The 17,310-nt window shown below is 29.8% G+C and overlaps 1 protein-coding gene across 2 annotated transcripts; it reads left to right on the top strand.

The window, feature by feature from the left end:
• The first annotated feature begins 2,273 nt into the window (after positions 1-2,273).
• LOC122272598 (uncharacterized) lies at positions 2,274-9,894 on the top strand. Of its 2 annotated transcripts, none has more exons than XM_087151163.1 (4): positions 2,274-2,432; positions 3,237-3,362; positions 6,922-7,014; positions 8,171-9,894. In XM_087151163.1, the coding sequence occupies exons 1-4, from the start codon at positions 2,390-2,392 to the stop codon at positions 8,434-8,436; spliced, it is 528 nt and encodes a 175-aa protein (XP_087007289.1). In that variant the 5' UTR covers positions 2,274-2,389; the 3' UTR covers positions 8,437-9,894. The 2 variants fall into 2 exon arrangements, with proteins under 2 accessions (XP_087007289.1, XP_087007290.1); XM_087151164.1 differs by lacking the exon at positions 8,171-9,894 and adding an exon at positions 7,593-7,812.
• The last annotated feature ends 7,416 nt before the right edge of the window (positions 9,895-17,310 follow it).

Genomic DNA, 17,310 nt, shown 5'->3' with positions numbered 1-17,310 from the left:
TTGTCCAAAACTGTCTTAAACTGTTCAAAACCCTTTTTACTCAAATTATGTCACAATTTTATTTGAACAATATTTAAGAGGTAAAATAAACATAGAACTAATAACATATTGATAATTAAATATACCAGAGAATATTTGTTTTTAAAAGTATAATGTTTTATTAATATTCTTTGACTCTTCAATTTAAACAAAGGAAGATTAATCACTAATCAAGTTCAATTGGTCCTCTCATTCAATAGTGCATAACAAAAGTTTGGCCTTGCCATACATGTTAAAATATTAGGGACTAAGTGCTTGATTTGTCTTAAACAGGTTTATTTATCTATAGTACTATTCAAGAATACTTTTATTTCATTCATGTTCAATTCTTTTAGCATAGTGGTGATGCATCACCAGTGTCAGTAACTGAAACGGATGTTATGCCCTTCAAAACTGTTATTACATTTTTCAGTTATTTTGTATTTTCAATTTAAACTAATATATTTATAATTAAAAACAATTCTTTTTAAAATAGATGTCTTTTTTATCATCCTGTGATGCAGAAATTATAACATTTCTTTAAAAAAAATATTGCAAAAAATAAAAGGTTAATTTTTGAACAAATTTAGTATTTTTTTTAAGAAAAAATATTATTTTTTAATATTGCCATATTTATCCTTATGCAAAAATATTATTTATCAGTATTAAAAGCATATTTATATTTAAAGGATTAGGTATTCACTTTTGTTGTTCAATGAATTGTGGAGCTTCAAAAATTAAAAACCTTTTCCTGTTATATTATATTATTTTCCTTTAATAAGTTATAGTAAATTGTATAAAAAATATCAAATATTTATTGATACATGTAATTATTATGTGTACAATGGTTACACCTATAGAATTTTTACCTTTTACCAAAGTTCAAGGTTTTTGACACTCTAAGACAGTTTTACCCAGTTTAGGACAGTTTTGCCCAAGTTAAGACAGTAAAACCCACGTATCCTGTCCAAAACCAGTTTAGGACATCCAAAACCCCAACCCTGGTTTGTATGTATAGAAGTTTGTAAAAAAAGTTGTTGTTTGTATAAAAGTTTGTATTTTGATATTCGGAAAACATTTTTTCCACATTTGAATCACGATTACTCTAAATTTACCAGATCTCCCTTTTCTCTGAACTTTATACTACCAATGGCAGGGAAACAGAATTTGTCATGCAAAACTTCTTAGTATGTCTTTTTAAGTCGGTTTTATAAGAAGCTGGCAATGCAATGATTGAAAATGCAAGGGAACTGCCAAACTTGGCGATTATTTTGCTGTAAATAACTATACAGGAATCTTCTTGTACATGTATTCATAATGAAATGTACAGAATATGTTGTGGCTTGTCGGATAGTGACTTTTCTCCCATTATGTGATTTCTTCCCTAGATTCTTATATGTTTCAGTTTAATGGTTACCAAAACTTAATAATCTTTTAGCACAAATACTTACACTCAAAAAAAAAAAAAAAACATTAAGCATTGCTGAAGCTATAAATGAATCCCCAAAATTGTCGAATTCATAAACTGATTCGCTAAAGGTCTGATGCATTTTTTTAGTTTTGATAATCTATAATTCATATCAGTGAAACTGATTAACCATATAATTGAATTATACTACTACATAATTAAATTATATCATATAATTGAATTAAAACATATAATTTAATATTTATTAATTTAAAATATGAAGTACGAAAAATGACAAGGTTAGGAAACACAATGCAATAAAATATAATTATAATGAATTTATCAATACGAAAAATTAAACAGGTAAATTCACAAAATGAACTAAAACATGATGAAGATTTCCATTTCGTGATCTGTGGCAGAATAGTCGTAGGTCTTAAGATGAAAAATTAAGTATACAAAATTTACTTACTACCAGCAATAATAAATATCAAAACAATACTATTCATAATTTTAATAACTTAGTAAACGTGCAAAACAATTTCAACGAGAAAACACTTTTCAAAATGGAGAAGCAATGTACCAAGAGGAAATTAAATGCAAAAAATCAATAATAGAAAATTAATAAACATAATATAGAAACTAATTTAAATTAGAATTAGCATTGATTAAATTAAATCTTTAATTTAAAAGAAAGTAAGAATCCCCTAATTCAGAATTTTAATTAGGATTAAATTTTCGACCGTTTACTTTAGCCAACGAGTAAGAAGGGGCTTTAGCTTACATAAAAATTCGTACATTCGCTTTAACCTAACTAACAATTTTTCTCTTCCTGATAAAACGATATATGAAAGAAATAATTGAAATGAAATGAGAAAGCAGGCAAGAATCACGTGGTCATGTTTGGTTCTTAAAATTTATTTTATCTATCAAATTGTAATATATCTTTAATAACTGTTTATTATGAAGCATTATTTTTTTGGACTTTCAGTCTTATCAGTTTTTTGTAAGTATGTTTATGAATTCTCTATGTGTTGTTAATTATTTGCTTCGGAACCCGTGCACTAAAGGTTTACACGATGTAAAACAGTTTTTTATTATTATTTTCTCCATTAATTAACAACTCTTGACATTACTATACGCATACGACGTGTAACATATTCTTCACAGATGCATAGCCGATCAAGATTAATATCATAGTTGAATTTCTTCTTTAGAAATAATTTTCTTAGGTTGGAAATGGCTGCTTGTATCAGAGTTATTTTAAGGTGCCCGTGAAAGCTTTGAACATTTCTTTTTAAGTTATCGTAGTATAATTTAAAAAAATTTCCAGTATAATGTATGGTTATGGATGAATAATAATTTTCAGTACTTCCCCCCTCCATAAAGGCCATTTTTAAGTCTTTCTCAATAGGAACTGTGGTGGATACTGAAGGGAAAGAATAGCATTTACTGCAGAAGAATAGAATCTACACAGAATGAATTTAAATGTTCAAATTCTTTCTGACTAAGTGAAAATAATTGCAGATTGGTGAACTACTTCAACAATATATTATATTACAACTTATATGAAACATAGGAACCTAAGTGGATTATAAAAATTTTTACCTAAGTGTGCATTTAGTAGTTTTTACTTAATTTAACAAACAATAGATTAAGCTGTAAATTTCTAGGAATTCCAACTTTTTAATTGATTGTTAATTTTCATTTTGACTTAATTAAATTTTTGTTGTTTAAGTGCTATCAAAAAATAAAAATCAGGAGTCTTCAAATCTTTTAATTTCTTTTTATTTTAATTTTATACTTTTAGTAATAACATATGGATACGAAGTGAACTCTGACCTGGATGAAAATAGTTATGGGTGCCTTTGTTCAAACAATACCTGTGGATGCTGTGCACATATAGAGGCACCAAAAATAGGCTTGAATGATACAGGTAAATTTTTATGCGTATTTAAATATTTATCAAGGTAGGAATAATGTAAGTTGAAATTAATTATAAATGTGCGTAAGTACTTCCCAGACTTAGTGATTCGTACTCGCTCTAAGATGCTCTGATTCTCTTCATCAGACAAATGAATTTTATCTAATTTTAAGAGTGGAGATATTACATCTCTTTGTTATAAATAAACTATTTTTTATTGAATTAAAATATATTTGAAAACTTAATTTCATTACAAAATATTTTACAGTTTTGCACCGACAGTACTAGTACTAAGAAACAAAATAGAAATTTTGAACAAATTAAAAAATTCTTTATAAAATATAGATAAAGCTTTCCTGATATCTTTACAAAAATCCCCACTAAGTAGCAGGATTAAAAATGTAAATTATCCATTAAAAAAAATCTGCGGTATTTCATTAGGCATAATTAAATATGAATCTTAAAAAATAGACAGAGTAAAGTAAAAGTGTAGCGAAAAGTAATAAATATTAGTTAATCTAAATTGTATTTTATTGGCATGACATCCATTTTTGGGCCAGAGGCTTCCCTAGAACGTACCATCATTCTGCTCTTTTATTTGTCTTATATGGCAATAATTATTTTTAAATCTCTAAGTGTAAACAATTGAATGTAAGCACATATCAACAAGTGAAAAAATAAAAATTTTGCATTAAAAAAATACAGGGGGTAAAATATGTTCTAGAGAGACTATTTATTTGCACTAATCATTTTCTGAATATCCATTAATAGAAATATCAGTCATGGTTTAAAATTAGGTCAATGCATTCTTTGTTCAGTCATCAGCAGTATTTTCTACTTATCAAACATAAACCATCTTTGCTTACATTTAATGCATTTGAAATATCACATAATTTAAGTGAGTTTATCATCTGTTCCAAAACGGCTGAACTGAGAACAAACCTGTCACTTCTTTCAGAGTTAGTCTTTTTATAATGTCGGCAAGGGACCTTTGTTTTTTCCTTTTGGAGTGTGAGAACCTTTTGTTTCTGCTTTTACAAATCTGCGGCAGTTCCAAGTTAACTTCTATGAATTCGTATTTTATAATAATAAACTTTTGTCCATAAGAGGTGTGATTGTATGTTGGAATCCCGGAATTCCGTGTCTTTCGGGTTTTAAAGTTAAGAGCGCATGCTATATGATTTTTCTGGGAACATTGTGGAATTCTGCGTTTCTCAAGACCATATTGGTTCTGAACTTTCGCTAATCAAAAACTTATAGTCAGTCGAAATTTTTACGGAATTTAAATTGTGAAAGTTTTGCTAATTCCCACTAAGGAGACGCTTATATACACATGATTCTTCGGCCAATGGGCATAGGTTCACATTTTTTTTTAAAATTTGTTTTCTTGATGTTTTTTATGATAAATTTTGATAATATAATTTTATAAGGCAGCTTAATCTTTTTCAAAAAGGGTAAAAGATGAAGTGCACTTATTATATTTGGTGAAATGGCGTTTTTAGAACTTCTATGAATTTTTCCTCAAAACTTTAAAGTAATAAAAAGAAATTAGTGGTTTTGTGTAAGTAATTTAAAACTACACATTTCTCAGTTTTTATATTTTTTAAAATCTAATCTTATTACAGTTTAAATTAATGAAAAGTGATTTTGAAGACTCTAACAACTTTCTTTTATGTTAGTTTCTTAAACTTTCATCTTTCAAAAACTGTTGAATACAGTATTGTATTGGTGCAATTTTGAGAAAATAATAGATATAAAATACTGCACACTTTGTGATAAATTGTGGTCGTTTGACAGCCTTACATTTTATATATAATGAAAGATAGTGCCCAGCAGAGTAAATATCCTTCAACAGTTTATTTGTAAAAATTAATACCCTTTTTAGAATTTTCTCTCCTTGTCTCCATGCTTTTGATAGTTATGTTTGGTCAAGAAAGGAAGGGCCTTGTAAGGGAAAGAAGTGCATGCTAAAATTTTAATATTGTTAATAAAATAAATGTATTTCTAAGAAGCAATAAATATCTATAAATTGTATTATGTCTTCTTTTTACAAATTTTTCCGTAAAACATAATGCAGCACAGTTAACATATTTTAGGATTTTTGACTTTACAATAATCATACTTTTTATGATTGCAACAGCCTTTCTTTTTTTCTCAATGTCCACCTGTTGACATTCGTTATTCGAGTATCGGTCAGGCAGATCTGTGTGCCACTCTTTCAGGAATGCCATATTATGTGGACCAACGTTGCTCCCACAGCAAAGACAGATAGTACCAGGGGTCTGTCTAGGTTATTTTTATAAGAGTAACCTATTTTGTGTACAATTCAAAAATCAACACAAAAATAAGGTGAAGTTAGAAAATATTTTCAAAAATTGTCACTACAAATAAAAATCATTTATGACTTGAATTTCTATTTTTAACATATAATCAAAAACAATTTTCCAAAATTAGAAATCCTTAAAAATTATTGTCTAAAGTTAAATTTCAATTTGAATTTAATAAAAACATGCATTTAACTGTACTAACACTATTTTCATTATAACTTTTTTGACTGTGCCATCCAAAAAAAAGTTTTGCAGAAAATTTTTTTTTTTCATAAAAAACAAAAGTCTGTTAGAATTAATTTATAATAATATTTGAGATATTAGTTTCAATTTCAAATCCCTGTAAAGTTTATGGTTTCGTCGTCTCTTTAATATAGCGTAAGTAGCCGTTTAGATTTACCACCCCGCAGTATCTGCTTCCTATTCGTAGAAGACAGCTGGCGAAAAAGCTTCTTTTTTTTTTCTCTCTCCATAGATTGCAACAAGAACGGGGCTTACTTGGTACTAGCTCATTTTCTTCTACCAGGCATGGGAGGGAAAAGCTCTCTTCTTACGAACCGGGCAGGAAACGAATTCTTTTATTACGTCATCATTTATTATTATTATATATATTATCATTATATTTATTTATCATCATTCATTTTATTACGATAGCAATCCATTGGGTTCCATTGCAAGTAGAAGTCCGTAATTAACCCAAGATTGATTGTTTTTTACAAAAATAAAATTTTAAGAGGCTGGGTAGAGTGTCTCACTGTCTTAAAACTTGTTTTTTTTTTTTAATGTTTTTTGTTCAACTGGCGCTTTTTTAAGTTGCATTTGTGAAGGTACTTCTAAACTATAGTAAATTTTTCCTGGACAGACCCCTGCTTACAGAAAATTAAACAACATCCTTGCCTAATCAGGGATTTCAACTCTACACAGTCCCTTCGGTTTATTGAAATAATTAGGAAATTCACCAAAAAGTTTAACATTTACCTCTAATTCCGTTATCTGGGGACAAGATTATCGGGCACTACACGGTTTATTTAATTCCAACTTTATAGTTGGCAAAGTTAGTTGTCTTTGAATTTAGTAAGAAAATATCAATTTAAATACAAGTGTTTAATAATTTTTTTTTATGTTTTCTTCATAAGTAAACTCAAATGTTTAGTAGTTAAATGTTTTTCTTTGTAAAGGTTAAGAAAAATTTGTTTTATAATACATGTTGATATTTTTTTGCAGAATTTTTTTTCCTTTTGCAGGTTGTGTAAATTTGACGTATCTTCCTGAGGAGTATGGAATATCCTTCACTGTTACTATAGATAATCTTACCATTTATAATGAAACCATATCAGGTATAGTAATGTAATTACCATTGAAATATAAGTATTAATTTGCGTTCAATATATAAATGTTTTTTGATTTTTTTTTTACAATCTTATGCTTTTTTATTTCATGACATACTGTTTATTATAGTCTTATTTTCTCTGCTTTTTCTGAAATCTTACATTATTCTTGTTTAAGATTTAAACAAACATTTGTTGTTAAATGATGTAAGAAGATATAATAAATTATATTTATTCACTATATTTTTCCGTTGTGACGCTGGACTTAATACACAATGCTCTGCAGTAATAGAAAGGACATTTTCAGTTTTTACATTTGTCTAATTTTTCAAGAAATATTTAAATAAAACTTTAGAGATGTTTAAATCTTGCAATTACTCATGCTTATCAATGATATTTGATGCTTTCAGAATTTTAGGAACAAGGAATAAATTAAGAACGTTAAAAGAAATTTTTTTTGAACAGGAGATACAACAATTAGCTTGTAATTAGTGTTTATTACTTTAGTTATTCTAAGCAAGAACTGCATCAGAATTTAGAAACCTTAACACATTTGCTGCCACTAAAAATGATATTTCCATCCTCAGAAGCCGGATTGCAGAACAGGGTTTTAATGGTTTAAATGCGACGTGCTAGCGCATCGTCGGCATACCAGGAGGTGACACGCTAGTGGGTCAGTGGCAGCGAACGTGTTGAAAGGTATTCAATAAAATCAAACCAAATTTTCAGAGTTATTTTTGTTATTAATCATTAATTATGCAATATGAGCTTAGTGATTCTTACATACCGAACATTAATGGAAATCATTTAATAAAAGTTTCATAAAATTTTTTGTAAATCATGTTTGGTTAACTTGAAAATTTAACACATTTCTAGAAATTTGCTTATAAGTTTTTGTACTTTATAATGATGAGTTTTCTGTATATTTTATAATGAAATTGCTTAGTTGAAAAATTTATCAAAATCTTGTTTCAAGCAAGCTGAGTTTCTAGTGCAACACATAGGTTCTATCTCCCTATTAAATTATGGTTCATTTCCCAAAACTTTGTTACTTATACTGTCACTGTTTGCTTAATAATTGTAGGATGTTGTCATTTGTTATTTAATTAGTTTCTTATTATTTTTAAAATTTACATATCTTTGATTTTGTTCCCTTGTCTTGTAGCAAAAAATCCACCTCCTGCATGTTTTGGAGCTCCAATTTTAAAAGATTATGCTGACCTCTGCCTTCGCTTTTATGATTTAGATGTATCAAAGACAAAACTACACGGTTGTGTGAAGATAGAAGCAAGATTACACTATGTCATTGTTGGAGAATATAAGATAGGCTGCTTTAATATAGGACAAAGCAGATGGAAAATTTATCATAAAAAGCTAGTGCAGCTTATTCGTGCAAAAAATAAAATGTTGATTAGTGAAAATAAGATTTAGTTAATATTATTTTTAGAGAAATTTTAATACTTATATTTATTATTTGAATATGAACTTTATATAGATTTGTGTGTGTAATAATTGAAGACATGACCAATTATTACACGCACAAATACAAAATAAAATTGTACAAAATAGTACAAATACAAAATAAAATTGTACAAAATAGTACAAATACAAAATAAAATTGTACATGTACAATTGTACAAAATAAAAAATTCAATAAAAATAATTGAATTTTTTATTTTGTACAATTTTTATTGATCGGGTAAAAGAAATTACTGACTTTTACATTAATTTTATTGACAGGAGATAATCTGATTCATTATTCCTTAAATGTTTATGAGCTTGTTTTGCTGTTTGTGTTTTACATGCTCTTTTGTTCTGATATGTTTATTTTTATGCTTCCTAAGTTGACTTGTTTTTCATGCTTTATTTTAATGTTCATTAGGGTAGTAATTTGAATTAAAGTTTCCACGAAGGCATTTCAACCAATGACACAGGAAGCGTTATATTTCATTACAAATAGATAATGTTAAATATTTAACATTATGATAAAAATTCATTGTATTTGAAATGTTTTTTTGTTTTTTTTTTCAGGCAAAATTATCCAATGTGATAATCCGAAAAGAATTTTCCTTACATTTGAAATATGAATATTTCTTTTGATGGTTTTAAATGTGATAATTCTGAGCTTGTTTTGCTATATCTATTTCATATGCTAGATGTTACGTTCTTGTTTATGTATTTCATTGCTATGTTTACCCTGTTAAATATATTTTTTGGTTTGGTGAACTGCTTGCATGAGCCTAGAGATTATCAAATTGATTTTAAAGTAATCACCCCAATAGCACATATTTTAACTGTATGCGGGTTTCACAGTATTAATTTTTTGGTCAATTTTGGAATAATGTACGTAGTACACTTGAACGGGTAGTAAAATTATTGCCAAAAATTTTAAGTTTTATATCTTAGCAATTTGATATCTGTTGTGCATTAATTGTTTAAAAAATAGGTGCACATTGAAGCTATTGTAGCCAGATTTTTTAATATGTGATTAAATATTTTTATCTATTTCTTATTTTAATTTGTTATTCTATACTTTTGTTTTGTACAACTTGGCAGTAATATTTAATGTTCCTTTAGAATAGAGCATAAGAATACTATATAAAATTTTGATTAAAGTTGTGGTCCGCAATTTTACTGAAGTTTTAAATTTCGGTCCCTCAGCCTTGTTTAAGTTGGAAACCCCTGGTCTAGGCATACAAGTCATAAACTTTATGTGCATATTCAATACATAAACTTTAATTGATCATGAATGTGCAATTTTACAGAGAGTTTTTACTGAAACATTTTAGAACTTTTCTATGTGATATTTGGCAAAACTGGTTCGATGTTTCACAAAATACTTCAAGATTGTATATTCTATTTTTATAATAAATATTTAAACTTAACAAATGTCTTGTCTTGATTAATATTTATAGGCTCTATATACATATCAAGTGCGTGCATGAAGTACCAAAATTAATATTCTTTTGCCTCCTTTAAAATTCTATATGTTAATGATTTATAAGGTAAATTTTTTATTATCTTATGATTTATTATTATGATGGTATATTGTAAGAGTCACAGTATAAAAGATAACAGCACAAAGATACATAATTAATTTAAAAATAACATCGAACTGAATTTATATGCAATTTTGGCTGTTTGTTTTGTTATTTACAAGCTTCATGAAATTTCTATCTATACTTAGATCTCTTGATATTCAAAAAATAAAAGTATTTTTGATTACTTTAATTTTTTGTAATTCTATCCGCACAATGTGAAGCTTTCCTTTTAAAAATAATTATTTTCAATTTTGTTCCCTTTTTTGGGGGGGGGGGGAATGAAAAATTTAAAGCCGTATTCTACATATTTTTTTGAATCTCAATTTAGAAATTTTGTCATGGAATTATTTTAAATTCCTTTATAATTTGTTATTATGATGTCATATAGTGAAGAAAAAGGTAATATTAAAGTAAACAGCACACAAACTCATCATTGATTAAAAAATTGTTTATTCACTAAAATTTATATGTCGTTTATGTTTGTTTTGTTACTTACAGCTGCATAATATTGTATTGATTCCTAGATCCGTCAATATTCAGAACTTTTTCAGGACATTGTAACTATCTAAAATTATTGCAATATCTGTTATTGAAATTTATGAATTAAATGTCTACCATAAGTAGAAAATATTCCAGTCAATTTCTAGTTATTAATGGAGTGCAGTTTTTGTATATTATTGACTATGAAAATTCTAAAAAATTTATTTGTTTTAAATATTATGCAATAATTAGCTGTTAGCTTGACATATTTTGCATAATCTACTGGATTTTTTTCTTTCTGCATGTTAGCAGCTTGATCATAATTTTTAATGCAATTTTTCCACAAGATTTAGAATTTGCCTTTTTAGATCTATATTTTAAAAAAAAAATCGTGACTCAGGGGGTTTACTTTTAGTAAACACGGGTGTCACAATCCCGAGTTCCCCAGTGATATGTTAGATTCTTCTTAAATAATTTTTTTTTAAAAATAGTACTCATTTGACGAATCCTTAATCGAACTAAAAAAATCTTGGTTACATTTTCTGTTTCTTAGCCAAGTTATGTATTTATTAGTAGGTTCTAAATGCTATATGCACCACTAAATCAGATCATAATTCATAAAAATATTTTTTTATTAATTTTGAAACATAAAATACCTATTAAAATTTATACAATCATTGCATTATGATACTTAAAACAGTATAAGAAAATACTATTTTCTGTTAACACAACCCTGGTGCTATCTTTATCTCTTGTCACTCTAGAAATCTAAGACTGCACCTGAAAATCCTACTATAGTTGCCGAATAATATTGTAGTATTTCATTTCCTGAAAGTATTGAAGAGTGAAGTCCTTATTGTTTGATGGAACACATTACATATAAAATGCAGAGCTGCTGCTGTCTCTTGATTTAAGAATAATATCAGTTGTACTATCCCGTTACTCAGTCTAGTTCTATGCTTAGAACACATATATCTATTTCTCAAAAAAAACTATTACAAGGTACTGAAACAGCTTTGTTCTTCAGTTCGGTTATCTAAACTGTACGGAAAACTAAAATAACTTTTTAGTTTTCACTGTAATATTGCGAGATATAATGCCAAGACTTAATTGCTTACGTAAATTATTCTGTTGTGGAAAATGCTCTTGCCACAAAAGAAATGCTTACAAGAACACAAGATTAAGAGAAATTAGTTACGATAATTAACTATCTCATATACACGAAAACAAACATAATCAGTTTAATAGGTAAATAACAAAAATGTATTAAACATAAATGAAAAACAGTATTTATTGAACATCGAAGTAGTTTTTGAGTAATAGTTTTGAGTTTAGAATAAATTGCCGAATCACAAGTCTTTGCACCTGAACAGAGGAAGGTAACACAAATATTACTTAAATTGTTAGCATAGATGAAGTTCATATCTAATGTGCGTCATTTTCATGAAGAATATATATTTATGTATTATTATAATTGATATAAGATATTGTACAAATATATTCAACTGAATGAAAAGTGTGATGGCTAACCTGATATCAGCATCCCTACTTGCACTTGTCCATAATACTTGTGCTTATTCTTTAGAACATAGGCATTTAGACTCCTGTCAAAACTTAAATACGATAAATTCGGCAAACTTTCTGCCAGGTTTAGTTTTTCCTGAGAGAGGACACTTGATTTCTAATAATGTCAATTCAGAGCAATTCATTGTGAAACCATCAGGACTATATCCTATCCAAGCAACTTGTGGATGCACAATTAAACCAATCTTTACGGCTGCTTTTTTTTTCTGCCAATTTGTTCGTTGCTTGATTTCCTTTAAAAGAAGGCGAAAACATGCTTATCAATTTCCAACAACATATCGTAACATATGGAACCGGTAATTCTCTTGGGCCCTTTTTTCTTTCCATCTCTTTACTTCTTGTCTTACTGTACAAACTGCCAGATTCTTCACAAGTCAATTGAATGAGACATTCAAATAGCCTTTTATCTGCTATATCATCAATTTTCACTGCAGCAACTTCTTCGTCACTAATAACTTGGCGGTTAAAAATACTGGAGAGGAGCATTTCTGAGGGGCTTAATGCGTTAGAAGAGGTTGGTTCATTTCTAAAAGTAAAGGGTAGAAAACAATATGCAACATTAATATCTATTTTGTAACATAAGAAAAGTAGCCATTCTGATAAGTTATATTTTAATTACATACAAGATGTTAAAAATCAATAAAACTGAGGAGAATGGCAAGATTATGTAATTGGTTATAAGAACATGCTCATTGAGAAAAATATTAGTACAAAACGAAGTTTTTAAATTTATAGTATGAATATTTTATGAAACAATTAAATTCCCATAGTAGCATTAAAATACAATTTAATACCCAAGTTGTCCATGTTCCTTCTAGACAGCGATCATTTTCTGAATGAATGCAGATATCTTGATTTCTGCTGGATATGCATGCTGCACATAAACCGAAAATCAGTTTCCCGTCAGATTTTATGGGTAAGACGGGGTGGAAGAGCTTTGTTGGAGGTGAAATCCTGCAGTACACAAGTCCAATAATTTCAGGATGGCCGATGGGGTACGCACAGAATTTGTTTACATAAGGGTACAGGGATGTAAAGTCGATATACTTAATTTTCTCTCCCTCTTCTATCTTGTGATAAAGCTTTGAGGGCCCTGTTCTTCCTCCATAGAATGCATCCCTAGGGTTGAGGCGAGGTCGTGTCTGCAAAAAAAAAATCATTAGTCTTTTGAAACTGATTATTTACATATATGTGTGTCTAAGGGGTGTTTTATTCTTAAATACTTACTTTATAAGTTAAAAGAAACTTTTAGTTCTGGATCGTTTTTCTTCAGATCAACAAAATCATGCTCCCAAACCGAAACAACGGTTTATCCTGTTTGACGCAATTCCCTTTCTTTTTTCAACGTGTCTCTCTTTAAAGCCCACATAGGGCGGTTGTAAAATGGGTGAATAGATGACTCGTCAAAGCACTTGTCGCAACCGTGGTAGAAGCACCCGTGAAACTCGTAAACTGTCTTTCCATCTGGCTCGTATCCATCCACAAAATAGTTTAAAATCTTCTGTTCTCCTCGACATCTTTCAGAATATTGAATTTGTTTTCCTAAACAAATGCAGAAAAAATTTACACATAAACAAAATTCCAACACATTTAAAAAAAAACAAAAACATGTAAGGTTTTAATACAAACTTTACCTGTCTTCATTTCCATAAAGGCTAACCATTCAGCAGCAATTTCACTTGTCTTCATTTCCATAAAGGCTAACCATTCAGCAGCAATTTCACTTGTATTTACATTCCTTACATAACCATTCAGAGGTATAACAGCTCTCGTTTCTCCTTTTAAATGTAGATCTATGTAAACACCCATACACGCTGCTGCGATTGTCACAAAGGAAAAAGGATCTAAGCCGTTAGTAGCAATGAACTCCTCTCGAAAACGCAGACAGCATCTCCTTAAAATGTCGACATCTGATCTAGTAAATTAAGCATTAGAAAATTAGATAAAAAAAAAATCTAGTATCATGACAAACTTAATCAATTTCTTTACACGAGCAACGTATTACCTGCAATAGTCACATATTTCTTTTTGAAAATCAAAAAAGTCACACTAGTGACTTTCGTACCATGATACGAATTTTTCTCTCTCCTCGGGGCTGAGTTGGTGTGGGGTGAACATTTCAGGAGAAGGCATAGACCCAACGTAGAATTGATTCTCTCTGAAAAAAAAAAATCATTCATGTAAATCACATACCATCCTATTAACATACATTAAAAATAAATTAAACTCATTTACCTAGTGTTAAAAAGATGAGGAAAATATCCCTTCTTTAATTCCTGAAGTCCAAAACTCTTTGGCAGCTTAGCAAGACTCATGGGAAGGAAACTCAAAGAGTCGATAATCCTCATGTTCAATGATTGTATGGTGACACATAAAAACTTTGAACCCCGCATGATGACTTTTGGTTTAATAGATTGCTTGACAAGATAATTAATTAAAAACATTCCATCATAACCCTGCATATTGTGGGCTATGACGGTGTGATTCTTATGAAGAGGAGAAAACAAGAACTCTCCAAACATGTCGAGAGAGTCATAACCCTTGAAAATTACTTCTCTGCCATCAAAATATTGCATAACTATGAAATTAGCTATGTGCTCCCCGGATAACTGATCAGCCTCTATATCAAAAAAGATGTAATTGTTATGAAGAGGGGATTTCTTTTCTTTCTTTTGAATGAAACATTTGTGATCTAGGGAATCACAATTTTTTTTGCAATTCTTGCAAAATACTTGACCGCAGACGTGAGGTGTTTTCTTCTTATAGACTTTGTAGCAGTCTCGGCGTAGACCGAATTGCGAACAAAATGAGTTTTGCTTATTTCCGACTTCCTTATGTCTATGGAAACAGTCTTCTGATTTGCAAATCTTATTACAATCAGGGCAGCAAATTCTTAAATTCCCATAACAGGTGTCATTAAAACATGTATGGCATCGATTTTTGCAGCGGTGGTCAGCAACATTTTTGTAGCCTAGATCGCAAATAGAGCAATAGTATGATTTACCGAGAAACCCTGTCATGGATGTGATGGTGTGAAAGTGTTCCCCTACTTTCCATATAAAAATCTTCTTTTCGCGATCCACTCCTCTGTGTATAATCTAAAAGATACAATTCCACAGTTTTAATACAGGTATTAAATTAAATGGTATTATATTTATAAATCTATAACAAATATACATTGAGAGACATAATTACCTTATTAAATGCTTCAGCATCTACAACGTGAACTTGAATGTCCAGAGTTTGAGCAAACAATTCCATCTCTGCAAATCCACAGGGACCTAAAGGTACACTTGCTTTTTCATGCAGCTCTAACGCTAGTTTTTTTTGAAGGGGTCTGTTAGATCTACGAATGTGAGCATATCGGGGATCGTGATTGAGTTGTGCCACAGCAACAACAATAGCTCTGGAGCAACACAGTTGGTCGTCATTGCTGATTGTGACCACAGATTTTTTTATTTATAGCGCTCATCGCTAGATTTGTCACACATGTACGACCGCTACCCCTCGGCCTTCGCACAGTCACGATATCAATTTTCAAAGTTGAATCAAATTTAATGTCTTTTCCCGACTGAGCAACCTTCTCTATTTCAGCTATAATTTTTTGTGGAGTGATATCACATGGGATTATTTAAAACTCCTGAATTCAAGACAATGCGTATTAAATCATGAGGATTTAAGTTTTCTGTTGCCTGATTAATTAACCTTTGAAACAGGTTATCAATCCCTTCCTGCACTTTTCGCAAAGAAATGCCTGAGGGTTTGGTTAGAAAGTTAACATCATAAACAATCTCGTTGCCCTCATACTTGCGAATCGATCTATTCCTTCTTTCGACGAGATCAAACAGGAGCTGATTCTAATAAAACAAATAAAATCATTCAAAATTTAAAATAAATTTATCAGAAAAAAAAAGAAAAAAAATTCTTTAATTATCTAAAAAATCTTACATCAACATCTACATCATTTTCTAACCTATCGACATCTGTGCGTAGCCGTTTAGCATTCTATAATAAAACAAGAGAGTATTTTAAAAATATCGTTTTTTCTACACATGCTTTTATATAAAATATATAAATTAAAACATTTTATCTATACATACATGATTCATCTCTTCTAACTTATCAAAATAGGCCGTCGTGTTCGGCTGAATTCTGCTTTTCGTTTACCGTTCTGAGGAAAATAAATAAAAAGACGAATATTTAACACGAAGTCGGATTAACTTAAAAAAAAAAGTAAATATAATACATACAGAAAAACCTGCACCCGTCTGGAAGGATTCAAAATCATCGGTAAAATCGGTCTTCTAAGTTAACGCTGTCATCAAAATCGGCACCAAAGTCAACCGTTTCCAAATCTAAGGCTTTAATCTCATCTACCTAAAATAAATGCTTATGTCAAGACGTAAACATATTGAACACGTCATAAACAGAAGTTCACCAAAATGTACGTACCTGACTATCAAAAGATTGGGTTTTAAAAATCTCGTCACACAGCTCTGAACAATCAACAACAGCTTCCGTGGTGTCACACGTATAGGGCCATGGATCCCTTTCATCGAAGTCGTCGAATTCATCAGACATTTTTTTGTTAAAATATATTTATAATCATCGTTAAACTTTGCTAAACTCTGCATATCGCAGAGATCCGCCTGATGACATGTGAGTGTAGGAAATCAATTCGTTACGGTTGTTAACACAAAGCTTCCTCCCAGCTCTAGTTTTGTATTTCAGGTCTCAGCTATTCACCGACTATATACTAGGTGGTCTGTTAAGAAAAAGCATTGGTCGTTTTGTGAATGAGTACACAACTTTCTTTTTCGTGTCCGCTTGATTGAAATAATTGTAGCACAAGTTAAAATCAATTAGTTAAAACCATGTAATAAAAATGGAATTATAATGTGTTAAAAATTATGTCTATTAGAAAAAAAATTTCCTTGTTGCTTCGTGGTGCCCCCCTCACCTCTGGTGCCCTAAGCACGTGCTGAATGGTTAATCCGGCCTTGGATACAGTGTTTACGTACATGAAAAGTTTAAGCACAACAATCTTCACAACAGTCTATGATTAGATGATCATAGGTTGAAAAAGTACAGTATGAGATAGACATATCGTTCGTGGTGTCTTTCACACGATATAAAAACACGGTTACAGCGAGAGCACCAGTGAGCATAGCGTGTGACGAAACGATATAAATCCAAGTGG

Source organism: Parasteatoda tepidariorum, chromosome 9 (genome assembly GCF_982258835.1).
Source record: "Parasteatoda tepidariorum strain Cologne lab strain chromosome 9, Ptep-v5.0, whole genome shotgun sequence".
Lineage (NCBI taxonomy): Eukaryota > Metazoa > Arthropoda > Arachnida > Araneae > Theridiidae > Parasteatoda > Parasteatoda tepidariorum.
Note: the sequence above shows the minus strand (reverse complement) of the source record. Positions and strands in the feature narration are given on the sequence as shown.

What these genes read in the sequence shown, in the direction of transcription:
- LOC122272598 (XM_087151163.1), top strand. Translation starts at nt 2,390, where the DNA reads ATGAAGCATTATTTTTTTGGACTTTCAGTCTTATCAGTTTTTT. An exon ending in TTCAGTCTTATCAGTTTTTT is followed by an intron (nt 2,433 to 3,236) that starts GTAAGTATGTTT and finishes TTATACTTTTAG; the next exon opens with TAATAACATATGGATACGAA. An exon ending in TTATAATGAAACCATATCAG is followed by an intron (nt 7,015 to 8,170) that starts GTATAGTAATGT and finishes CTTGTCTTGTAG; the next exon opens with CAAAAAATCCACCTCCTGCA.